Consider the following 27,345-nt stretch of genomic DNA (forward strand, 5'->3'; position numbering starts at 1 on the left):
TGCATCAGATGAAGATTGTTTAGGAGCAGTTTATTTATCATTTATTTGTGGTGGTTCTTACATTTGTAGGTCGCGGTTTCCATGCGGACACAGAGCAGGGCTGCACAAGGCAATCGAGTCTAGATCGGCACAGACTCGCTCTTGGGGGCTTTATAAGCCACTTCCACTCAAGGCTGCTTGGTTTCGGACGACACTTAATATGGCGCAGCCTCACGTGAACGCGCATATCGAGGGCAAGTGTGTAGGGCGAGTGGCGAGGAGCTGGTTTCAGAAAGGGGGCTTGGGTACTGTATACAGTATGTTTTATATTTCATTATGTTGCAGTGTATAGCTCCACATAAGACCATTGCTGAAGTTAAATTATAAATGTGAAATTACTGCTGGGATTATTTATGTTCATAGAAATATGAAAAATCCATTTTACTGAAATTCAACAAATCTAGTTGAATTTACGATAAGGTCACACCTGTGTGAAGTGAGGGGCGCTCTTATCATCATACTGTACATTATCTCATTCTGGCCAATCACAATTTGCATCCTCACTTTTGTCATCAATGTTTGTGTTGAAACTAGCAAAACAATGTTTGTATTTAGACTCTAGTTTTTGAGGGGTGCTATAGCTGCTCCTATATGTCCAGCTTTGAGGGTGTCACTCAAAGTGCCCACTGACTCTTCATTATGATTCTGCATAATGCTAAATACTTTTGTAGTTTGAATTGAAATGTAGAATGCAGAACTTTAACTTGGTATTTTTACACTGTGTTATTGCTACTTTTACTTAAGGTTCAAGATTCAAGGTCAAGGTTGTACTTTATTGTGTACATGCAGGTACAGTACATAAGAGTAAAACCTATTTTTGGCTTCCTTTAGACAATGCAGCAGCGTAGATAACAACAACAACAATGTAACTGGAGTAATCTTAAGGATTACTTCATCCAACCGTCGCAAAACAGTTACTGGGCCAATAACGAAAGTAAACTCTTCAAGAGGTGGGTGGGGAGCCAGGCAGGAAGTGCTGTAATCTGTTCCACCAATCCTCACTCACACAATGCCTACCCGGTTACCCAACATGCATTTGTGCATTACTAACTTTTTTGTATTTTCTTTCTTTTTTTAATTATCAAATGCTTGTTGTTTCCTCAACAATGCAATAATGTGGAAAATCTTGCCTGGATTTACACTAAATCCTTTTCACATTTTGTTTTCCCAATTGACACCATGACCGACAGTACTGTCCAGATAGAGACCCATAAATATCTGTTTCTGCAGGCTTACAGTTGTGTAGTTGTGAGTGGTGGTTTAGCCGCAGCAGAGGCTGTACTGCCGTATGGCCGAGGCTGCGGAAGGGCAACCAGGCACAGCTGCACAACAAAACAAATCAAAAAAGGTGTGCATAGTAAGTTTGTATTTGTACGGAGGTGATTCAGCGGCAGCTGGATGGCCTGTATATGAGTGCAAGCTTACTGTGTGTGCTTTTTTGACAATTTACTAGATTATAATGATCTTTATTATTTCTTGAATTATATAGCACCTTTCCATGCATAAAGTGAAACTAAAAGTGCTTTACACCCACTATAAGAACCCAAATAAGAATAAAATAAATCACACCCGTGTGAAGTGGGGGCGTAACATGTCTATTTGCTCAGACACATATGATGTAGATTCTCCATTCATTGTCAATGGGAATTTAATCCTTGTGTAGGACAAAAATACCGATTTGCTCAGACACATATGACGTAAACCTTTCATTGTCAATGGGAATTTAATATTTGTATAAGACATCTGGATGCTTGCACCACTTTGGCAGTGGTGTGAGGTTCTGGAATGTTTTACCGGAGGATGTCCAGCATTGTCAAAATGTAATACAATTTTTTTTTTAAACGTTCAACCTGATTATTTTGGAGAAATACAGACATGATATATATGGACAATAGTAAGTATAATTGTACTCATTATATAGCAGGGTATAACTGATATTAGGGCGTGATCACGTGCACGCATCCGCCCAGACTGCTGAGTGAGCGCTGGAGCTTTGGCATGGAGGTTCAGATCAACATTATGAAATGAATTCTGTACTGAAAAGGAGGGAAACGATGTGCACATCCCAGTTTTTAAATACGGTGCTGGACCCAAAAAGTTCATCAAATGAAGAAAAAGTAGAATGTCCGCACACAATATAGTTCTGCTGCCCGTCCTTTTTTTTTCAACCTACAACAAGGTTTGGCCCCTGGGCTTTGAATGTATTCTGAACTGGAATGGAGCGTGTCTTGAGTGTACAGGGTTTGATGAGGTCAGATCGACATATGGAATGTCAGAACAGGTCAGCTCCATATATGGAGATCTAAGGGTTTGAGATTTGAGGTCAGATGTAGAGTTGCTGGCCTACAGTATGCAGATCTAGGTGATGATCCAGTCTTCTCCATGTATGGCTATCCAGGGTTTGAGGTCAGTGTCAATTATTTCCATGAGAAGGAGAGAGGTGGTGGAGTTAGCTGTTTTAGCAAACAGTTTGGGGTTTTGCCCCAAGCGCTTTTTACTACTTTTCATTGGTTCAGTATTTTCAAAACAAAACACAGGCGTAAAGGGTGCGATTATCAGACTAGTGTATTATCCTATAGTGTGAGGGTAAGCCTCCCGATTTACTGGTGTGTGCTGAGTGGCGTGGCTGAGAGAAACAAGTACAAGGACACAGACGGAGAGGACTTTTGAAAATTGACAAAATAACCTGTTGTGTGTGCATTGGACAGGCTTGTTGATATATGTCAAGAACAGACAACTTGTCTTCAAAAACATATCACGACCATTCGTCCAAACAGATGCCACTGCAAGTTTAACCATCACCGTTGTTTCACCCTGGACAAGACCAACGCTGAAAAGACTATCAGCGGAAGTTGCGGGATTTTAGCGGAAGTATTGCCCAAGGAAATGATGTTGATGCTTTACAAATCAGTTTACATTCTCCGCGAATGAAACAAGTGTTGTGATTGGTCGGGAAAATATCGTATCCGGGGGAAATACATCTGACGGATGTTCCGGAGGATACATCCGCCGATAGCTTCTCTGCCTTACGTTGTGACCAGGCTTTTCTTTTCGCAGATAAGTAAGCCTGGGACCGAGGCTACCGTTGTTTACAATTTGCTTCTGCGTGTAAGTTGAAGTGAGGTGTGGGTTGCCCCGGGCCCACCAATCTTAATAAGACGTGAGGCACCATTATTTGTTTCAAATATTGTAGTGTATTAGTAAGGGCATTTTATCAGGTATTTGACCAATCTGGGAACTAAATCGTTACCAAGAAATTTCTTCACCAATGTGTTTCTAAAGGTTTCTAATAACATGTACTAAAAGTTTGAAATTCAACTCCCGTGGGAAAATTGAGTTATTAGCATAATATGTGACCATACCCATAACATCCTATATAAAGGCAAAAAAGTCCAAATTTCATCATTCTTTAAGTAGCATGTGACATATGAAACTAGGGTGATTTCATGATTCTGAATCCATTCCAAGCATTAGTTTTGCACAAAAAACACTCCTTGGGAGGAAAACGGCCACACAAACGTGATGAGGTCAGCACATTTGGTCAAGTTGATATGGCCGAATTTAGCCCAAGGAGTGTTTTTTGTGCAAAACTAATGATTGGAATTGATTCAGAATCATGCAATCACCCTAGTTTCATATGTCACATGCTACTTAAAGAATGATGAAATTTGGACTTTTTTGCCTTATATAGGATGTTATGGGTATGGTCACATATTATGCTAATAACTCAATTTTCCCACGGGAGTTGAATTTCAAACTTTTAGTACATGTTATTAGACACCTTTAGAAACACATTGGTGAAGAAATTTCTTGGTAACGATTTAGTTCCCAGATTTTCATAGATTTCTCTTACTATATGCATGTTTAACATCATAGAGATAAGACTAATACGATTATTTGTCACCTACTTAAATACTGGTACTGTACATGCAGTGAAATGTTGAGAAGGGAATCCTGTAGTGTTCAATGCAACCAGATTTCCAAATGGTTTCATTAAATGGTTGTGTAAATAAGGCATAACACCATAACCATACCAACAACCAGCCTTAAACCTAACCACTAATCCTAACCCTAAAGCCAACCATGTTCCTTGTAAGCTTAAATTGTAAGCAACTGCACCAATCCTTTTGTCCTTTTTTCTTTTTACCATAACTTTTTTTAGGACCAAAAATCCTACCACGGAGTACTTGAGGGAACATGTTGCAAGTATAGTAATACAAGCACACACACACACACACACACACACATCGCATGTGGGCACGAATCAAGCAATTGTACCTGCACATCTAACACATCAAATAAACACACACACACACACACACACACACACACACACACACACACACACACACACACACACACACACACACACACACACACACACACACACACACACACACACACACACACACACACACACACACACACACACACACACACACACACACACAGATTGTTACATAACCTTCCCAGTGCTCAAGTCTAGCTTGATTCATGTCAAGCTGGAACAGGACATGTTCTGTTGTCGCTCCTTCCATCTATAAAAACATTAGCAGAGCATCATTAACTCAGTAACCAACAGTGTCTTTCCACACAGTGCCAGTCAAGTTGAAGCACTGACTCACCCATATAATGGACACACAATGTTATTGTATATCATCACTGTCTGTCTGGTGGAAATGTATACCCAAAAACTGTCAACCTCTGTTCCAATGGATGCAAGATACGGTAATTATTATTATTATTATTATAGGCAAAAACCTTACAAAATATTTCACCTATTTCACAAATAGCTAAAAAGATGTACTATTTTTGTGAAACACTGTCATACAACAAAGTAGGACAATATTATTATTAACTATGGGAGAAAAGAAAAACGTGAAATGTGGGAATACAAGGTTTCTGCACTACAGTGACGATATGCAATTCTGTACTGTATATTGTGTATATTGTTGTGTATTGTATATACTTACTTATGTTGTATATACACAACATAATTTGTGTACAAATATGACTCCATTGTGTAGGCTACACAGTCTATTTATGTCTGTGTTTATGTTGGTTTTATGGACGCTCTGTTATTTTATGTCGTGTTAAGGCAGAGATAGCCAGAGTAATTAATTAACATTATAATACACGTGACGATGAAAGACCAGCTCAGTGGCCTTGTGGTTAGAGTGTCCGCCCTGAGACTGGGAGGTCGGGGTTCAATACCCGGCCGGGCCATACCAAAGACTCCAAAAATGGGACCCAGTGCCTCCCTGCTTGACACTCAGCATCAAGGGTTAGATTGGGGGTAAGTCCCTGCGACATACTAGCGTCATGTCCAGGGGGTGTACTTGTACATCAAGCTGCCTCACACTACAGAAACAGGAGATAGGCTCCTGCCCTATGGGCCTCATGGCTCGGCAAGGCTATACTTACTTACACGTGACGATGAAGAACTGACAGAATCAACCATATTGTTAGCTAACAACCAGACAAAACACACTCCAAAAAGGCACCTGAACGGTTTCTCCATCTTCCTTCTTCTTTGTGCCAGTAAACAGTCTGGAAACGCCCTGCACGGCAGATGAGATGGATAAGAGATTTGGCAAAGCACTGCATCTGAAATGAAATGAAATGATTACTATATTTACCCAGGGTATCTGGGCTAAGCTCAAGAACTTGTTTCCAGCCAGGCCCTGCTCATAGAACATTTCATCGTAGTGGTTCAATGCCTTGTTCAAGGGCACTTCAGCGGTGGTAATTTTAACGTGTCGGACCGCTGATTCGAACTGGCGACCTTCCGTTATCAAGATTGCTCCACAATCCGTTCGGCCACCGCTGCCACTATCTTCCCTGCCTCGACCCAGCTTGGTGACAATAACATGTCAAAACATTTAGTTCTGTTGCAAAGTCACTGGCTTTAGTCAATGACTTTTGCTTGTGCAAATCAATGTGGGTATTTATGCTATTGTAACGTATTATTTTACACCTCGCCGTGAACTGAAGAGGAATACCTGTCTGTCATCCACATTGCATCATGAATACGTTTATCAAGAGAATCACTAATGAAGACGGCGTTATTTGCCATATATTAACTTGTACAGTTCAGCAGAATAGTGGTTGAGACATGTTCCTTAACATGACAATACAAATTTTAAAAAAAAAGTAATAATACTGTATTTAACAACACTATGATAGGGATAAAGTTAAAGCATGCAGTACAGGTAGAGTAGGCCGTATAATCTAGCAGCCGTGCCAAATGTGCAAGAAGCAGAAGGCATATATATCTCGCGTTGTGACTTTCAGCCGCCGTCTTCTACTTTCCCTCCTTTTCTCGCACCCTCTCTCTCGATCCACCTCTATCACAAACAAACACTCACATTCCACCTGTAGGAGACTCCCGCCTCTCTGAGTCAACGTCTCCTCTGACTTCGCATATTGCCCCAGCGGGACGCTTGAGTCACCTCTGGTTATGGTGTGTGTGTGTGTGTGTGTGTGTGTGTGTGTGTGTGTGTGTGTGTGTGTGTGTGTGGCTGGCTGGCTGTCTGCCTATGAGTGTGTATGCGTGTCCCCTCGTCTGTCAACGCCTTGCTAGCAGCTGTCTGAAGATATACAGGACAGACAAAGGCCAGTGTCTGGACAGCCGAGACAAAACACATCGCCGTCCCTTGACTTCTGTTAGCCTTTGACCCACAGGGTGGAGAACACGGCCTACCCAGCCAGAATAAATACAGTATAAAAGGGCAGATGTCAGTATTCTGCATGCCAACCACCTCAACCTTACATTCTTCATTGACCTTATATACTGTTGATGTATATAGACCCCTCGGTACCCCAGACCAGGGTTCTGTACAAGTTTGGTTCTCTCCTGTTTTCCCCACGAATCTTTTCTCAAGGTACGGCCACGGAGCCGACTTGGGGACCCAACGCAGCTCCTCCAAGGAAAACAAACAAATTAACGGAGCTGAACGTGAATCCCCCCCCACCGCCCACCCCTTTTTTCCCCTCACTGTATATGTTTCTTTTCCCTTTTTACCTCCTTTATGATGAATTCCTGTTCTGTCTATAGAAGTGTCTATTTGTACGTCTCTAAATGTTTTGATGATTTGAACATGGTGGACCCTATTGGAAACAAGTTTAATGCTTAATTGGGTCGTCCACTCACAGTTAACAGCCTTTGTATTGAGTTTGTGCTTGAAATGTACTGTAATTCTGTTAATAAATTCTTCAATCAATCAATCAATCACTTACAGTAATGGTCACCTGTCATAACAAGCCCAGAATAGGGAAGCTATGGGGTCAACCTAAAGCAGGGGTGGGCAACTGGCGGCCCGGGGGCCACATGCGGCCCCCACCTTCACTTAATGCGGCCCGCATGTTAATATCAGAATACCGATATAGTATTGATTACAATTCCCAACACCGCTTTAATTACTTCATGACTAGTATTAAATGACTAGTACTTAATGACTAGTATTAAAATGTTATTGTCTTTTTGTGTCCAATGTAGTTATGTTAACAGTTCATAAAGTTAACATAACTATAACTAAATGCATTTACTTGTCAGGATTCCAATTCAAAAATAGCAAAAGAAATTATTCAGGTTTTCAATTCAAATATAGCAAAAATAGCCGATCTACAAGCTCAAAACGCGTCGCATTGCGACGCGTTTTGAGCTTGTAGATCGGCTATTTTTTGCTACGACAGTAATATGCAATGTGGCCCCTCTGGAGTGAATGTGGAAATATATTGGCCCTCTCCATCGTCAAAGTTGCCCACCCCTGACCTAAAGCATTCAACTCTGAACTCGTCATGCCTAACTTAGCATCCGAGGACGCCCCTTTTCATGTACCAAGTGGACGAATACTGTATGACCATTTCCCTCCCTATTAGCAACTCGGACTGCGCCGAGTCGGGAGTCGGGACTCGGCAGCAGCGCAGACTTGAGTCCCGTGCGGCACACATGCATCTTCTAATATGAACCTGCCTTGTTTTCAATGTTTTTAACTTGTTTTCAATGTCTGTAACTTGTGTGCAGTGCTTTTAATGGCAACATTTCCCTTTCCTCAATCATGTCCGCATTCTTTCGTCAGCCACGTAACAGCGTAGGACTACCCTGCATGTTTTCCGAAATGACGCTAAAGGGGGGAAACCCACGGGCATTTAAAACTGATGCCAAGGTAGTTTGAGAGTGAAAATGTGCTGCATATATAAACTTGACTGACGGTTCAAAGCGTCTGCCCTGGGGACCCAGATTTCCAAGCAGTGCTTGGCAGAAGAAAAACACTCCCAGTTTCCAACATGGTAGGTGTGTATTTGCTTGTTCATTCGCGCAAACACTCACCGCACACACACACGCGCGCACACACACACACACACACACACACACACACACACACACACACACACACACACACACACACACACACACACACACACACACACACACACACACACACACACACACACACACACACACACACACACACACACACACACACACACACACACACACACACACACACACACACACACACACGTCCCTTGCAGTGACTCACTCTTTGCCGTGTGAAAAACACGCCAATCTAACGTCGGTCGAGCACATTTCCAAGCACTCCTCCCTCACCTGCGGAGTTCATTACCGTATCATCACACACACAATTCAACCTGCATGCGGCGACATGCCGCGACCTGACCCCGACCGCAACGTGTCTGGCACTCAATTTGTAGCTTGGTTCATTTACCGGCACAGACACAGTCGTTTTCAGGGTGAAAAGAAAACCGAAAACCTGAGGTTCATTACAGCCACATACTGTACTGAAATTCTGAAAATGAGACACCCGGACTGGAGTGCAGGGCCAATAAAAGAATGCCACCGCAGGTCCCTGTTTATGACTTTGACAGTGGAGCTTGTTGCGTGTCTCGTACATACATGTTAACCGAGCCCAGCCTAACCGAGCCCCACTTAACAGTAAAGCCACAGTTGTCCGTCTGTTACTCTAGCTGTGGCTGTTGTGGAAAAACACGGTGTACTAGCCAACTACCCCTGGGTCACTACTAGTGTGAATACACAGAGGCGCTGCTCTTCTCCTTCATAAATCGCTTTGTCAGGTTTTCCCCTGGAATCTTTTTTCTGCTTAAGCCTGATTTGTACTCCGTCGTACATCAGTGTTGGTTGCTGAGAACGCAGTATACAATCACACAACGCGTCGCATGCGAGTAGAGGTAAAAGTGTTGGAAATTGGAAATACTCAAGTAAAGTACAAATACCTCCAAATTGTACTTAAGTACAGTACTTAAGTAAATGTACTTAGTTACTTTACACCACTGGTGTTGAGATTGTGTATTGGCTATTTTCAGTTAGCGAGGCCGCGGTTCGCAGTCGCATAATTCAGGCGTTAAGGAGTGATGACAGCGACGTAAAAGAACCACTAATGTTTCCCCCAGAAACTATTTCTGCATGACTTACGATGTATCACACAGAAGGTAAGCCGAGTGGAAATGGTAGCTATATACGTGGAGAACACATTTCCACCGTCCGAAAAGACAACAAAATGAAAAGAGAAAGAATGTGATGGTTTGAGATGGAAATACTTTACGTTCCATGAATGATGTTTTCGATGATGACTGAAATCCTGAAAGACCCAAAACTACGTCAGACATACTTCATTCATTCATTAATTCATTCATTTATTCTAAAGGTATACCCATTTCAAACTATTGGATTTTCCAATATTCCTAAGGATACTTACTAGTAGGCTAAGGATGCTGAATTGAAACATACTGTAGTGATATTCTGCACTTGTTAATAAAATATATTGTTGCATTTCGTGTGCATTTGGTTCCAAATGTAGCTACTAGACTTTTAACTGGAAGTAAAAAAGACCACATCAACCTCAACTTCATCCCTCATATGAGCATTGTGGTCCAAAAATAAATAAACTGTTTAGGGGAGGTGGTTCTGTATCGGTTACATATTTGATAGTCTTTTTCCTGGCGAAAATTCAGCTAGTTTGGCCAGAGGGAGAGAGGAGATTGGAGGAGAGGAGGCGAAACCAATGACTTTGTGACTACAAAGTACACAGCAGTCCCAGTTGTTTAGTCATTTGTCGACACAGTTATCAGACTTGTCTGAACTCCTAATCTCTACATCCACACCCACATGATCACCCTCATGTGGGCCGACATCTGTGTGATGGATGGACAATTGGACAAGGCCTGTTTTCAATAACAGTTTTCAACTTCATTTTGCTTTCCTTTTCAAAGAAGTCTGATTCCTCATCCTAACAATGCTTTCCCACTGAATGGAGGCGTGTGGGCTGATCCTGGATCAGATCAGGCGCCGACATCCTACCTATAGTGTACAGGGATTGATTGATGTGTTTAGTCTAGTCAGCAGTGGTGGAAAAAGTATTCACATGTTTTACTATCAATGCGACAGTGTAGAAATACTATTACAAGTGAAAGTCCAGCATTAAAAACTGGCTTACTGGCACAAACCATTTTGAGATGCGGGGGTCCGCGGCCAAATACATAGCATTTTTTGGAGCTCCTTGGCACGAAAAGGTTTGAACACTAATAGGCCTATCTCACAGCATTTCCCCGCCCCCTTTCCACGCCCCCTTTTGGAGATAGTGGTGTTATTTGTTTTGCGGTCCATAGGCTTCCATGTTAAAAGAGGTATTTTCACAAGCCACAAACTACCGTTTTGTAAAGGTAAGGTTAATTCTACTTATTTGAGTTGTTATACCATTGTGTTTTCTTCATATTATTATCGGTCTTTGACATTTTAACATTAGGAAATGTACTTAGATTCTCCAGAGAAAAAAAGTGTAAATGCCTAATGTTAAATGACACCACTATCTACCGGAAGTGGGCGTGGAAAGGGGGCTGTGAGATAGGCCTAATGATTTAGAAGGCATTTGAAGAATCGGCCTCAGGTCTTAATGGGTTAATAACAATGTGGACTCAGTTGGGTTGTTGTGGATAGACCTGCATGTGGTACCAGTCTGGGACTGTTTATTACATTGGCACACAAAATAAAACACGCCATAGATAAATCTGAGCACCTACATATTTTCCATGCACTTTCCCTAGTTCAAAATGTCTCTCTCTCTCTCTCACTCTCTCACCAACACCTACGATTATTTCCTGTACCTCCTCCTCCTCCGTCTCCCTTTCACCTCCTTGCATGTGTGTTGGCTTGATTCTCATATTACATAACTCTGTATTGTCCCACTGTGTGTGTGTGTGTGTGTGTGTGTGTGTGCGCATTGACAGCTACTCCCTATTAACACATGGCTTTTTTACTGTGCTCTTAACCTCTTCTAGATTACATCACTACATCATCATGTGGATTCTTTAACCCACTGTTTCCCAAACCATTTTTGGAGTCACAACTGGAGTAAGAATCCATCCATTTTCTTTTCCTACTGTACATCTGCTATTGTTGAACATATTTAATAAATATTGAAGATTATATATATATATATATATATATATATATATATAGTGACGCATTGTGCGCTTGTAGATCTGCTATTTTCATTGAAATATTGAAATATTTATTAACAGTTTGCAGAATTACAGTACATTTCAAGCACAAACTCAATACAAAGACTGTTAACTGTGAGTGGACGACCCAAATAAGCATTACACTTGTTTAAAAGAGGGTCCACCATGTTCAATTCATCAAAACATTTAGAGACGTACAGATAGACACTTCTATATAGTGAAAGAACAGAACAGGAATGCATTATAAAAAATAGGTAAAAAGGGAAAAGAAACATATACAGTGAGGGGAAAAGGGGGGGGGGGGGGGGGATTCAGATTTTACGGGGGCCAGTTTCGAATTGCAGCCATCCGTAGGTGCCCTTTGAGAGCGGTTTTGAAGGAGTCAAGGGATTCACATGTCTTAATGACTGTTGGTATGGCGTTCCACATTTTGGTGGCATAGGAGCGAAAAGAATTTAGTCCCTCGTTTGTGCCGAATCTGGGATGTACATGGTTTGTTGCACTCCCTCTGGTGTTGTGGGTGTGGACTTTGTTAACATTAAGGAAGTATTTAGACAGGTACATGGGTATCTTGGTGGTGTATCGAATCTTGTGGACCAGACCCATTGCAATATGCTGTACTCTGTCGTCGACCCTAAGCCATTCCAGCCTGTCAAAGTGTGCAGGGGTGAGGTGGGTTCGGGGGGTGAGGCCAAGTAGGAGCCTGACCTGTGGTGATCCAGGCAACAACGCCTGCGTTCCTCGCTTCACGTTTGCAAGGCCCTTTAGGGTGTCTGCCCTGAGATTGGGATTCACTCTCCGGTCCCTGTGGCATACTATAGCGCCATGTCCAGGGGGTGTACGTGTACTTCAAACTGCATCACGCAATGGAAACAGGAGCTAGTCTACAGACCTAGGGGCCACATGGCTCGGGAACTGTTTGTTCCCATGCAAGGCTACTGAGAGATCCTACACTCTGGTCATTTCTTCACCGAGTTATGGACATATACACTTATTCCATTTGTGAAGTGAAAATCTGAATCGTGTTTTCTGTGAAGAGAAACCGCTCAGTAAGTATATGTTCTTTCGGAGATTCTTTCGGGATGTGAATATATGCCTCATAAAGCCTCATAAGCCTCATAAAACATTTATATTTATTTTGCAACGAGTTGACAGCGGCTCGAGCCAGAAGGAGAAAGGGTGAGTGGTGGGGAAGTGAAATGAAAAGAAAGGGAAAGAAGGAAAGAATTTGCGCTGAAACTGAAATGGAAACATGTAGGTCAGGAGTCACAAGGATGAGTCAGCAGCTGGATGCGTGACTTCAGTTGTCTTCCCCCTGGCTACATTTAAACTGATTAATAGTACCATGGGGTCTCACATTAGTCTTTTAGGTCTGACTCACCAGGGCTAAGTATAGACCCTGAGGAGGGTCATTAATTGGCGCTTTTCCACTATGCGTGGTCCCGGCTCAACTTGACTTTTAATATTGTCCCTTTCCAAACTCCTCTCTACAGGTTTCCAACCTGCCAACCAACCAACAATCAACTATATGCCATAGGCAATCTTAAAAGGGTCCAGTGTTGGAGCATGGAGAATCTCTATTAGGAGAGAGTTCCACAGTGGCTCTGTCCGTCCCACAATAGGCCAGTCAATCTAAGATTTGACCCAAAAGAAATTGCAATAGTTATTGTTCAAGGTTTTTTTATGATCCTTAGGGTTATCCAATTTTTTTATCCAAAATGTATATAATACTCAATTTTTAATATGTTATTTGGATGACCCTAAGGATCATAAAAAAACTTGAACGATTACTATTGCAATTTCTTTTGGGTCAGGCCCCTTTTTTAGCTTAGATTGACTGGCCTACAAGGTTCACTTGATTCGGGACAGAGAGGAGGTCCAAGTTTGTGGGCTGCGGGTTCCGTGTCAGAGTAGGTTTATGGAGCAGGCCCGAGAGGGCGTCAACATTTGTAGGTGAGAATGAGGAGTTTGTAATTGATGCGGAACTAAGGAAACCAGTGCAGTTGTTTACGGGTGGGGGGTTATGTGCTGCCAAGGCTTTGTGCGGGTGAGAACGCTGACTGGAGCCTATCCAGGTACTTGTTTGGGATCTCAAACAGGACTCCATTGCAGTAGTCCAGATGGGAAGTAACAACAAGCCCCCAGTGAGGCTCTCCAACGTTGAGGCGCTCGGCTAGGTTAGGCAAAAGTACCTAGTACCCGTTACCTGTAAATAAATATACCACAGGTCGTTTCGAGGAAGCAATCTGATTGGTTGAAACAGCCTTCTAGCCGTGGGTTAAACCAGCACCATTCACCACCTAATCAAAACAAAGAATTCAGCTGCTCTGTTCTCCCAGAGCGCTAGCAAACTCGGTGGCTAGGCTAGCTAGTTTCTTGGGACATTTGTGGTCGTAGTGACTACATCTGTCATTAAAAAAATATATTCTTTCAGCGATTTTCTTAGTTTTAAGGGTAACTGTTGTATAATTGCAATATTACACTCGAGGTTGTGGGTTAACGTGATTGCCACTTCAGTGATGCTTGCGGAACTCGACTTCGTCTCGTTCCTCACCGCATCCCTGTCGTGACAATAATCACGTTAACCCACACCCTCTCGTGTAATATTGCTTAAATGAATACCATGTTCTTGTATCTTTATATGGGCCTAATATCGTCATTAGCAGATGAGGAAACAGCCTGGCCCCTGTGGGCACATTTAGCCAATCCTCATATACGTGCGACTATTTCTGTGTTAGGGAAAGGTTAGATTTGGGGTTTAGAATGTATGTGAGGTCATGTTAGGTCAGCTGGTTAGGTTAAGCATGTGGTTCATCGCAAAACACAAGGTGTTAATCAAACCCAGAGATACGCTAAGACTATGAAGATTCAGGTTGTGGGTTTGGAGTCCAAATGGCAAGGAACAAGAAGTGGCGACTGGCAACATGTAAGTGGCAAGGAATGTACAAATGGAATTTTAGTAAGATGGTCCTGTGTGTGCGTGCGTGCATGCATGTGTTGGGATTTCTATACAGGCCTGTGAAAGCGCATGAAAAACAAGGGTGCAAATGCTCAGGAAATGACGTGCCCTCTGCACACAAGAGATTAGGGACACTTTTGCTGACAGTTGCGAAGCACAAAGGATACACACACACACACATGACACACGCACAGTCACACGTACACATCTGGAAGTGAGTTCTTTAGTCTTCCCAGAAATATGCTCTGGAATCTGCCAAATATAAATAGCCTACCGTATGTACATTCCGAAAGAAATATTTTAGGAATCCCGTGTCAGTTGTTACATAAATAAACAGGCACAAGACTGATGTAGACTAAGTCCACACAACCATAACAATATTGTTTATACTGTTTTGTAAAATTACAATTCAAGTAAAGTAGCCTTTCCTCAGAAGCGGACCGAAATGGAATATGGCTATTGAAATGTAAATTCCTGCATGTACAGTGGAATGGTGGGTGGGTAATAATCTTTATTCGCTGACCTTTGATAAAAGGTCCAAATATGATGGAAACATCAACCACTTGAACCCTATTGCCACACACACACACACACACACACACACACACACACACACACACACACACACAGTGGCGTGCACAGACATTTAGAGGGGCAGGTGCTCAAGTTAAAAAAGGGCACCTTGTGCAGCGCGTGGAACCGGCCGGTTGCCTTAATCCATTTTGGGCGGGAACCCCTTTTGGTGTTAGCATTATGTTATGCTTTAGCTATTGAAAAATAGCAGATCTACAAGCTCATAGCGCGCCACCGAGTGGCGCGCTACGAGCTTGTAGGTCTGCTATTTTTGAAAAAAAGAAAAAAAAGAAAGAAAAAAAAACGTTTCTTCTTTTTTTCAAAAGGGCACATTGCCAAAAGGGCAGGGGGTGCTCTAGCACCCCCTAGTGTCTATCTGTGCACGCCACTGCACACACACACACACACACACACACACACACACACACACACACACACACACACACACACACACACACACACACACACACACACACACACACACACACACACACACACACACACACACACACACACACACACACACACACACGTTGTATATCAGAGTTAAATGAATGAATAAACAATGAGGATTTTACAATATCAAATATGTTGACTGACGGGTCATGATAATAAAATAGAGGGTATGCGCATGCATAAAGTGAATGGCAGATCGAGTGGCAAAGTGAGTGACAAACTGAATTTAATGTTGTTTAAAGTCATTTAATGCAATCAAATAGGGCTTTTCTGTTTGGATCAGAAAGTAGTTTTTTGCCACTCAGTAGGCATTCCCGCATAACTTCCGGGTATGATGATGATGTCACGCGCATACCCTCCATTGTTTCTATTGTAAAGGCTAGGTTGGACTGTAATTTCACTGATGACAAAATTGGCATAGTGTTCATTCCTGAAGGTGACTGTCAGAGATGAAGAAAAGGTTACGTGATGGTCTGGTGGATTAGTAAGAGGAACTAGCTCATGGATAATGGGGAAATGGGGAAAGTGTGTATGTTACATAGAATGTAGGCATTTCTGGTAGATGCCTAAGTTGTAAGGAGGGAAGTGGTCAGAGATAAAAGAGGAATGAGCTTTTTCCTTTTTTCGCAAGTGCGCGCGTGCCTGTGTACGTGCGTCAACTAATTGATGCTGTGCTTTAATGGGTACCTCATGCTCAGTTATAATAAAAGGTTTTGGCTATCAATAAACCAGTCAAGCACTATGCTTTTTGTTTAATGAAACGACATATTGATTGCCTGGCAGATTTGTTGTTAATGGGAACAAATGGAGGGGATTGTGTGTTAGTCCACTAATCTTTGTGTGGACTTTTGTACAGTAGCCTGTCTGGGAAGTGTGGCTGTCCATTGAAAGATAGGCAATTATAACAGAATGAAAAAGAAGGGTTGTCAGCTCCCAAGTTTCCTGGGAGCTGATACAGTGTGCGGACGGGACAACCCTTCTTTTTCATTGTACATACATACATACATACATACATACATACATACATACATACATACATACATACATACATACATACATACATACATACATACATACATACATACATACATATTTATTTATTTTGTTCAGCACCTGTAGAATTTCCTGAGCTTCCTTTTGGATCCTATAATAATTATAACAGAATAACAGTTCAATATTAATCTCCCTTTCAACACTAATTAGTTATTTATCTACAATACAACAGACTCAGTGATACATGTTGACAAATGATCAACAGATTAACCACTTTAGTAGGCTATAAGCCTATACTTCATCATATGGGCCTAAATAGTGAAAATACCTGACAAGCCTGCAAAGCGTTGAGATTGTAGATGAGCAATTTGTATAATCTTTTTTTACTTTTAAATGGATAATGTGGTGAATCGATTATGAAAATATTAGTAAGTTGCTCTAAAAGTGTGGTCCAGAGACCCTCTGGGTACTGATGAGATAAAGTAGACCTTTAAAGCATTTACTATTACTTATAAGAGTGTGCACCCTAGCTGTGCTTAGCAAGGTCACAGAGACACAGAAAGATTTCTATATAGTGTCTGAAAAAGTAAAGAGTAAAGAGTTGTACGTCAGAGCTCTCCAGGACAGACGACACCTCTGGTCTGTGCCTCAAGGGGCGCCCGACCAACGGACTGATATGATCGAATACGATTCGTGATATAACAGGTCGTATCTGCTTTTATCCATGTTCATTTGCTGTTCATATTCGTATCACGTCGACCCATTCATTTTGGGATATGTATCATCATTAAAAAAATGCCATTTCTTTGAACCAATACCGATCCGCAACAGTACCTTGAGGGGGTTCCAAATGGACACTTAAAGGCCTAACTCTTAAGTGCTTTACAGCGTTGAACGTATAATCAAATGTAATAGTGTATAAATGGAACCACAATATTTCACCTTAATTGTCCCCTTTCCAGCTGGGTGCTAACTGTTGAGTCAGTGTGTCCATGGTTTGTTCCAACTGAAATGTACACCAATTACATTCCACCTAATGCCTTGTAGATCTGAATTTGTATAACTATCATTAAGGTTACTCACTTCTCATTTATGTTTGTACGTTCCATCGCCTTTCTGTCCTTTTCTTTGCCCGTCCTTTTGTCCTTCTTTTCCATCCTTATATTCAACAAACGTTTGCCCTTGTGTCTCCCATGCTTAACCATGGGGCACTGTTTGTTTTAACCTCCACCGCTGAGCTACCTGGGTCCCAATCACCAATAATCCGTAGCTGGCCGCCTGGCCCCATGTCAAATTAAAGGGCCAGCACGTCAACAGGTGGTGGCAGCGGTGGCCGAACGGATAGCGGAGCGGTCTTGTTACCAGAAGGTCGCAAGTTCGAATCAGCGGTCCGACACGTTCAAACTACCACCACAAGGCATTGAACCACTACGATGAAATGTGTTCTATGAGAAGGGCCTGGCTGGAAACAAGTTCTTGAGCTTAGCCCAGATACCCTGGGTAAATATAGTAATAATTTCATTTCATTTCAACACTTTCTGCACATCACAATATAAGGTCCGTTACACAGGGATTCACGAGGCTACCACTGCTGCACAGAATTGACAGAAATTTGACATTTTCTAATTCCATTGTAGCCTGTGGTCGTGAGAAATAATGCCACTGTCAGGTAGGAATCAATGCAGATTCTCATTATTCTAGTGATTTAAGTCACTGAGCTTTGGGCGTTTGAATAGCCTTCATGCGTGTGACTCTACAGCGGCACCCAGTGCCTATTTAATGTTACTTGATTGAATTGTTTTCAAGCGAACAGCTTTGGCTTTCCTTGGGGGCGTGATCTATGTAGGGATGTACAATTCACAGATTCCGTTTTACGAATGTTATTAAGCCAACAAAATGTTCTTAATCTGTATCTAAACCACATCTAAAGTCACTGAGCTTTGGGCGTTTGAATAGCCTTCATGCGTGTGACTCTACAGCGGCACCCAGTGCCTATTTAATGTTACTTGATTGAATTGTTTTCAAGCGAACAGCTTTGGCTTTCCTTGGGGGCGTGATCTATGTAGGGATGTACAATTCACAGATTCCGTTTTACGAATGTTATTAAGCCAACAAAATGTTCTTAATCTGTATCTAAACCACCGAACTGCACGTTAATTAAACACTTAAATGCGTCCACATGACACATAACGGCGCCGTGGCTTAGTTGGTTAAAGCGCCTGTCTAGTAAACAGGAGATCCTGGGTTCGAATCCCAGCGGTGCCTTTTGCCCACAAGCCAATTTTTGATTGCGCAAGTTACTGTAGAATTTAGGACTCGTTCACTGTTCATCAAGTGTGTATTTGCATTATGTCCTGGATTGTTCCAATAATATGGTATTATTGCATGAGCTCAGACCAAGAAAGTTGACTTTCTAGTAGTTACTAGTTAACGTAACGTCCACGGTGGCTAGGCCATGTCTTATAAATCAAATAAAACATATTTAGATTTATAGATTTATACAATATAAATCTCAAAACGTATCCAATTCGCTGCGAGCAGGGTTCGAACCTGCGCGGGAAGATCCCATTGGATTTCAAGTCCAACGCCTTAACCACTCGGCCATCGCAGCTTATACGCCTTAGCATTCCCAATGGCGTAGAAGAAGAGGAGGAACAAAGAAATATGCAAGGGAAATGTCGATATGATGAAGTGTTAGGATGTTGTTAGGAAATAGGAAGTGTTCGGACCTTGTTAGGAAGTATTAGGACCTTGTTAGGATATGTTGTTAGGACCTTGTTAGGATATGTTGTTAGGAAGTGTTAGGACCTTGTTAGGAAGTGTTAGGACCTTGTTAGGATGTTGTTAGGAAGTGTTAGGAGTCGGACACAAAACCATGTGACTCCCATTGGAATAGCATTGTGGCAGCCATTAATCAGAGACAGCACATTCGTTTGATATGTGTGCCAAATTGATGCTTGTCATCATTCCACTAGATGGCGTAGATGTGTAGTTGATCACAGCGCAAGTGATGATGCCAGAGGTTTTGTGTGTTCCTTCTGACTTGCCATACAAACCGGTTCCTGTGTTGTGGTGTTGTCCATGCTGGCTCCTGATGGTGTCTTATTCATATCATCATATGTGTGGAGTTCTTATTATCATGTCTCTATGAATTATAGGGTCTCTATCTCTATTGTTGTGTAATGTGTTGTGAATGATCATGGACCCTAAACGGACCGCCCTGACGGAGGAGCAGCTGGACATCGCCGGTCAGCCGTACTCCGTGTCGGTCCTCAAGGTGGGCAGTGATGGAAGTAGTACTCCTATAAAAATATACTTTGAAAATGATCTATGCCTGCGCAAGGCAACGCGTTGTGTTGTAGATCGGCTATTTTGAAATGTCCAAAGTATACATAGGTCTGAAGTGGGTTTGCACTAATAATCAAAGTCTACAGTACAACAAAGTAACTATAGAAACTAAAGTTTTCAAATAATTGCAGTAGAGGAAAAATACAATATTTGCCTCTGAGATGTAGTGGAGTAGAAGTAAAAGTTATCTAGTATATATACTTATAATTAAGTACAATACTTGAGTCCAAAGTGCCATTCTAGTGTGTATAAGGTATAGTCTTATAGTCAGATAATTCTTTCAGTATACAGTAATATCAAGGGGAAAATCTGACAATCAAAATAATAGACTGAGGATAGGTTCTTTGTTTTCCTATGATCCTAGATTACTATTTTTATTTGATGTATTACCTTGTGTGTTCCTTGGTTGCTGTAAATCGCTCTGGATTAAGAGTGTCTGCTGAATGCTTAAATTGTAAATCCTGCCTACATTCCATCCAACCTTCATTTTCCCCTTTTTATATTTGTTTAATGGTACTGCATTTTGGAAAGAAGTCCCCAGAACCCAGATCCTTTTAGCCCTAATGTATGACTGTGCCTCCTGCATTTCTGTCTAATAAAGTATCCAATCAATCAATCAATCAATCAATCAATCGAGTTACTTTCCACCACTGATAGGTGGGCTACTGCGAGCCGCAGCCTGACGGGACGTTCCGGGCGGACGGGACCATCTCCCTCGTGACGGGCCCCTCCAGGACGGTGCTGGTGGACACCGGGGGGCCCTGGGACAGAGACCTCCTCCTCCAGAGGCTGAAGGAGAGAGGCCTGGAGCCGGCAGACGTGCACTGGGTGGTGGGGACCCACGGCCACTCGGACCACGTCGGGAACCTGGGTCTCTTCCAGGCCGCCACGGTGGCCGTGAGCTGCGACATCAGCGAAGGTGACCGGTACCTTCCCAACCAGCTGGCACAGGGACAACCTTATCACATAGATGAACATGTAAGTGAGAGCCACGGGACAACCTTATCACATAAATTAACATGTACAATACGATACTCAAGGAAATTAAAAGTACATCTATACTGCAGGCCACATCACGATCTGCTTTTCACGTACACATATTGAAAACAAAACAAACAAAAAAGATATTTCCTTCATTCCAATTTTAATTTAGTTCTTGTGGTGTTTTGTACGAAAAAAGTACAAAGACATGCACATCCAAGCCAGACTTGGGCTGAGTAGTAGTATGCACAGATAATGAAAAGAAGGTACTCGGGGGGGGGGGGGGGGGGTGTCGGTGGCTCAGGGGTAGAGTGCCTGGATGGCAACCGCAAGGTTGCCAGTTCGAACCCGGGCTCCCCCAGAGTTAGTGTCGAAGTGTCCTTGAGCAAGACACTGAACCCCTAATTGCTACCGATGTGCTGGTTGGTGCCTTGCATGGTTTCCGTTGCCATCGGTGTATGAATGTGTGTGTGAATGGGTGAATGTAATGCACAATCTATGTAAAGCGCCTTGGATAAAGGCGCTATATAAATGCACCATTTACCATTTACCATTTACTCGCACACTGTGGGCTCCGATGCTCGTGAAGTGCCTTTATTTGCACAAAAAAGTTGACTGTGATGTTTCGAGCGCAATGCTCTTCCTCAGACTGAGGTGTTTTGTAGTCATATTTTGTTAAGAAACCACAATGAAGGCAAAGAGACGTTTTCACAAGTTGGCATTAATGATTCAGAACTATTCTCTTCTATTCTCTGCTCTCCCGTGTCTTGTCCACCAGATATCTCTTGTCCCCACACCGGGTCACACAGGACGGGACGTCAGTGTGCAAGTGACGGGAACCTCCGTGGGCACGGTGCTGGTTGCCGGGGACCTGTTTGAGTGCTGCGACGACGAGGACAGCTGGCGCGAGCTGAGCGAGAACCCCGCAGTCCAGGAGGTCCACCGACAGGTGGCGCTGCAGACTGCCGACGTCATCATACCTGGACATGGACTCCCATTCAGGGTCACTAGGAGCTGAGGTCAATATTTAACTCAAAGCCTTTTCAGCTCACCCTGAACTAGGGATGCCTCGATCCACTTTTTCCACCCCCCGATCCGATACAGATCTAAAATCATCAAAACCGATCCGATCACTGATACCGATCCGATATCCGATCCGTGGATCAGATCGTGGCATCCCTACCCTGAACTGAAGCATAACGTCTGATACCAGTTGTTGAAAAACGTACATATTATTTTTTACAAAAAGTATCAATACTGAAATATAGAAATACTCTGTGATTGAAAGTACAAAAGTATTGGCAAGGCATCAAAGTGTATTTAAAGTACCAAAAGTACTCATTATACAGAATGTCCCATTTCAAGTTCAACAGATGTTGGGAAAGTTCTGGCGTCTCCAAATTATTTTTTGGGGTGGTCCCCGGACTGATGATGTATTTTCTGAATACTATAGATCTGGAGAGATGGATGACCCCCTGATTTGAATCTGGGGCTACAGATAACATCAAGGTAGTAGCTCGCACAACTCCAACTCGTCTCAAACTCTCTGAGCATTTGTCCGGGTGTGCGGTCGGGTACAAATAACGACAACATCAAATATGAGTGAATAATGTAACGACTTTGTAACTGAATCTGTGGCCATCTCACGTTAAATGAGCACAATCGAATGTCATCAAACATTGTTTTCCATATGGACATTTGATACACAGGTGTAGGGGTTCTCAACATGTTCAGGCTGTGACCCCACAACATAATATTTAATATAATATTAGAACTGGGAAAACCTCCCACCCTGACAAGCACTTGGAATTGTAGCAGTTGAGGCATTCCAATATTCCAATATAACAGAAATGTGCTGGTTTGGCTCTCGCAAGCTTGTCATCAATCCTCTAGATGGCGTCTAAACCTCATGTGTAGTTGATCATGATGCCAGCAGAGGTTTTGTGCGTTCCTTCTGACTTGCGATACAAACAGGTTCTGGTGTTTTGTCCAGCACTGCATGCTGCTTATGGTGTTCCATTCATATGTATGGAGTTATTATCATGTGTCTATTGTTGTGAATGATCAGACATGGACCCTAAACGGACCGCCCTGACGGACGGAGGAGCAGCTGGACATCACCGGTCGGCAGCACTCCGTATCGGTTCTCAAGGTGGGCAGTGATGGAAGAAGTACTCACTTTATTCCCCCTTTTTTCTTTTTACTTAAGTATCAATCAAGCATCGGTACCCTATTGTAGAAATACACAAAATACTCTGTTACAAGTACAAGTTCAGCGGAAAAAATGTACTCGAGTAAAAATACAAAAAGATTGGCATCAAAATTTACTTAAAGTACCAAAAGTAAGTAGTTAGGCTACTCATTATGCAGAAATCCCATTTTACAAGTTTTTTTTTCTTTTTTGGTATTAAAAAGTTCTTAAGTCCCTTGCATTGTCTCTCTCTCTCTCTCTCTCTCTCTCTCTCTCTCTCTCTCCACACACACACAAGGGAAAGAAACGGATTAAAAGATTAAATCACGCACACACACACACACACACACACACACACACACTGTACACAGGAGGATCTCTGTGGGACGCTATGATATGACGTGGTTATGATGGTGATATCCCATCCTTATCTTTCTATCATAACTTTTATTTGAAATACATCTAATCTGTGGTGGCAAGTTGCACTTTGAAACATGAGTATTGAGTAATCATCAGAGCTGTGAGGGTTCTTTGTGTCTTCAGCCTGTCAGAGACAAGGTGTGGAGGCTGGGACTTCCTATAATATAATCATCATCCGTTTATGACGCCTGCGCTGCCATGGACACTGGTCTGGTGGGGCACACTACAGTAAGAGAATCTATGAAACATTAATTTTAGGCCTGATGTCGAAATAAAATAAAAAGTCTTCTGAAAGAATATATATTCAAAGATCTGTGCCGCATTTTCACGATTTTTCAAAAATAGCAGACCTACAAGTTCATAGCGCGCCACCGAGTGGCGCGCTATGAGCTTGTAGATCTGCTATTTTTCAATAGCTAAAGTATAACAGAGTGCTTGAAACACCAAAAGGGGTTCCCGCCCAAAATGGGTTAAGCACTTTGGTGTCACGCCAACTTGAATGGCCCTTCAACACGACATGAGGTTGTTCAGCTGCAGTGCTGCCATGAGCAATGAGCAGCCAAATCCATGAAAACAAGCCCAAAGCAACCAGGACTGAGCATGTGAAACCTATATTATAGAGCAGGGGCGGACCACCTCTCTGGACCCTGGGCAAAAAAAAAAGTTTTTCCTTTTTTTTTTTTTAACTTGACAAAATAAGTGTTCTTTGTGCCTCAACACAATACCTCTCATTTGCTGTGAATTTTTGGAGGGGAATATTTGTGAAACATTTTATTTCCATACTCTGCACCCCAGTATTGGTTGGTTGGGACTAGGGGGATCCGATTTGTATAAGCTTGCCTTGGTGTGACTGTACTAAAAAATATAGAGCCCCGCTCTCCGCTGGCCGCTGCGTGGCCCGCGCTGCGTGGCATGGCACCGGACCTTAGTCTTTTTCAACAATCATTAGTGGACCTTCAGCATTTCTAGTTGAGGACCCCTGTTATAGAGCATCACAGTCCTGCAGTGCCCCCTTTCATGATGACGAGCGCCCAGGGAAGACAATTTTCAATTAATTTTGTATTTATTTAAAGACCCGTAAGCCTCGGTCAAAGCCAACTCTGATCGTGGCAACTCATGACAACATGGGCTGAACAAATAATGGTAAGAATTCTTTGTTCGGCCCAAAACAAATTTCTTTGTTTGTCATGAGTTGTCACGATACGAGATGGCTTTGACTGAGGCTTACAGGTAAACACTTCATGAAACGTCTATGGGAAAAATTAATTGGGAATTGTCTTCCGGGCCGCTCGTCGGGGGCGGGTCTGCGACGCTCTATACGCAGATATTTTATTGGCGAGTCCATTGGCTCTCAATGTGGGTCTGGAGGTACAAATTGACTCTTACGGTTCTGTAACTCTGAGAGTGTACATTTGTACAATTTAATTTACAAGAGCATTCAGTGTAGATTGGAGTCCCAGAGATTAAAAAGAAATGGTGATATAAACCATAATTACACAGAACGAACACACACACACGTTCACGTTGTCAAAGTGGGTCCAGGGAAACTCCGAGGTCCTTGAGGGATTTCCAAGGGCTCCCTCAGCAAAATTAGTTTAATGAAAAAAATGTAATCTTTCCAATCGGTATGGTAGAGTATGTTAATAAAAGATAACTTATATTGTCTCCCTGCTCTTCTGTTGAGACATTTAGATCGTGTCAAAGGTCATGTCTCACCTAGAGACAGGGAGGGTCTGGCATGCATTTTTGACCTGATGGTCAAGAATCAATTCATCCCCTGAGCAAGAAGTGCATTGTGCTTAGTAGAGTGTTATTAGTGCAATGGTTTAGGAAAGAGGAAGTTACATAGTGCGGCTTTAACATAGCATCACAAATCTGATTAACCCATTTAGGCCTGAGGCCGATTCTAAAAACGCCTCTAAATCCTGACCTAAGTTTTCTGAAAAACTTCAAATATTTATATAGCAGCATCAAAAAAATTACATTTTTGAATACTGTACTGTACAGAACCCCAACATGGGTTCCCGGCCTGAGGGGGTAAAACACCAAAAGTGCTTCCCGCCCACTTCAAACCTATATACATACTTCTGCTATTTTCAAAATATTTTGAAAATTGTGGAAAACAATGTTAATAATTCTGATTATGTTTCAATCTTCCATTGTGAGGGTACCTTGCACAAAATCTTTTCAGATTACTGCTATCAAATAGCCTAAATATAAATTTGGGGGATCCTTGACATGAAAAGTTTCCGATTTGATAACCTTGTCCTACATAGATTATATGGTGTGTGAACTGCCCAATAAATCAAAGGGCATTATTATGTTCCTATAATAATGTAATCTTTATTTCCACACTCCATTGATCTGCACAGTCATGATATCGGAGTTCTCAGTGGTGTTAATGACCAAACTGAACATGCTGAACTTGAGATAATGATTTATGGGCTGGAAAATACATTGCACGACACACTAAATTAGTTTCGTAACTTAACCCATTTTGGGCGGGAACCCCTTTTGGTGTTAGCATTATGTTATGCTTTAGCTATTGAAAAATAGCAGATCTACAAGCTCATAGCGCGCCACCGAGTGGCGCGCTACGAGCTTGTAGGTCTGCTATTTTTGAAAAATCGATGTAGAAGACATTTTTAGAATCCGATCTCAGGTCAAAATGGGTTAAGATATTAATACATTTAAATGTTCTGTTGAATGTCAGAGTGATATCGTTTCTGTCGGGTGGGAAAACTCCAAAACGTACTTTTCAGGATTAAAAATCTAAAGTAGCAGATCCACAAGCTTTTGTGTGGGACTCTGTAGTATGATCAAGTAGGCCTATAGGGCCTAGGCCGTTAATTTATGGGGGGAAAAATAACTAAAAATTAAAATGTGGAGATGAGGTTTCTGTCCAACAGCGACGATATGTTTGTCATGTGTTTCATTCAACTCTGACCTATTTTTCTTGTCTCTCTCCAACTCTAAAAGCTGACAGATATTATCATCTGGGGAATTCACAGTTAATTAACAATATTACAGCCAAAAATATAATGTAACACAAGAACACTATCAGTGTGAATAAAGGCATTCAGTTCTGCCTCTATAGGAATGGGTCATTCATTTTGATTTAAAAATTGTGAGGGAACTAGCAAACCTGACGCCGGGGCTCCACTGGACGCGTGCGTGCGTCCAAAAACGAACCGGGGCAATTTTAAAGCAGTCACCGAACGCAGTGCAACGAAGGCAGTGGAGCCACCCTTCATTGATTAAAAAGGGAACATTCCCTGGCGGTGACGGAGACGCGACGCTGACGCGCCCCGTGGAGCCCCGCCCTGAGGTCTAGTGGGAGACCGTTCCAGGGTCTGGGGGCCCTGGCTGCAAAGGACCTGTCACCCTTGGTCACCAGGTTGGTCTTAGGGACCTCTAGTAGGGCTAAATTAGAGGACCTCAGGCAACGGACAAGCACACAGGGTCCCAGGAGGTCAGATATGTATTGGGGTGCCAGGCCATTAAGAGCTTTAAAAGTCAACAATAAAATCTTAAAATCAACTTTAAAAGTTACAGGCAGTGTCACTGATACTGAGGTTATATACTCTGTCATCCTGGTCCCAGCAGAGTGGGACCAGTACGTAGTGTATGTTAATTAACTTTACTTGTGCAATTGGGGTGGCTGTATTTTGTCTTGTCATTTGGTCATTCTCACCTAGATCTGACACGAATTTTGACCTGATAGTCCAGATTCTACAGTATGTATCCCCCGAGCAAGCAGGCACTAGGCAGGCTCTATTAACTCAATGGTAAAGATGTCAGCACTTGCGTAGTAAACCAGGTTCAAATGAGAGGAAAGTTACATAAAGCACACGTTTGCGCTTTAGCTTTCGCTGATTGGTCA

The 27,345-nt window shown here is 42.4% G+C and overlaps 2 protein-coding genes across 3 annotated transcripts in view; one reads left to right on the top strand and one right to left on the bottom strand.

The window, feature by feature from the left end:
* Positions 1–17,678, bottom strand: part of serpine1 (serpin peptidase inhibitor, clade E (nexin, plasminogen activator inhibitor type 1), member 1) — a 41,796-nt gene extending 24,118 nt beyond the window's left edge. Inside the window, exon 1 of one of the 2 annotated variants that reach the window (XM_079490972.1) lies at positions 17,606–17,678. In XM_079490972.1, the coding sequence (XP_079347098.1) occupies positions 17,606–17,631 (26 nt within the window). In that variant the 5' untranslated portion in view covers positions 17,632–17,678. Of the gene's footprint in view, positions 1–6,407; positions 6,506–17,605 lie in introns of those variants that run through there. The other variant, XM_079490973.1, reaches the window with a different exon arrangement.
* A 1,827-nt stretch (positions 17,679–19,505) lies between these two features.
* mblac1 (metallo-beta-lactamase domain containing 1) lies at positions 19,506–23,281 on the top strand. The gene is made up of 3 exons (XM_079490794.1): positions 19,506–19,799; positions 20,528–20,848; positions 21,630–23,281. The coding sequence occupies exons 1-3, from the start codon at positions 19,716–19,718 to the stop codon at positions 21,867–21,869; spliced, it is 645 nt and encodes a 214-aa protein (XP_079346920.1). The 5' UTR covers positions 19,506–19,715; the 3' UTR covers positions 21,870–23,281.
* The last annotated feature ends 4,064 nt before the right edge of the window (positions 23,282–27,345 follow it).

The sequence above is a fragment of the Electrona antarctica genome, assembly GCF_951216825.1.
Source record: "Electrona antarctica genome assembly, chromosome: 21".
Lineage (NCBI taxonomy): Eukaryota > Metazoa > Chordata > Actinopteri > Myctophiformes > Myctophidae > Electrona > Electrona antarctica.

Coding starts and splice junctions, on each gene's coding strand:
- mblac1 (XM_079490794.1), top strand. CDS start 19,716: ATGATCATGGACCCTAAACGGACCGCCCTGACGGAGGAGCAGCTGGAC. Junction 19,800..20,527: donor ACTCCGTGTCGGTCCTCAAG/GTGGGCAGTGAT, acceptor CACCACTGATAG/GTGGGCTACTGCGAGCCGCA. Junction 20,849..21,629: donor CTTATCACATAGATGAACAT/GTAAGTGAGAGC, acceptor CTTGTCCACCAG/ATATCTCTTGTCCCCACACC.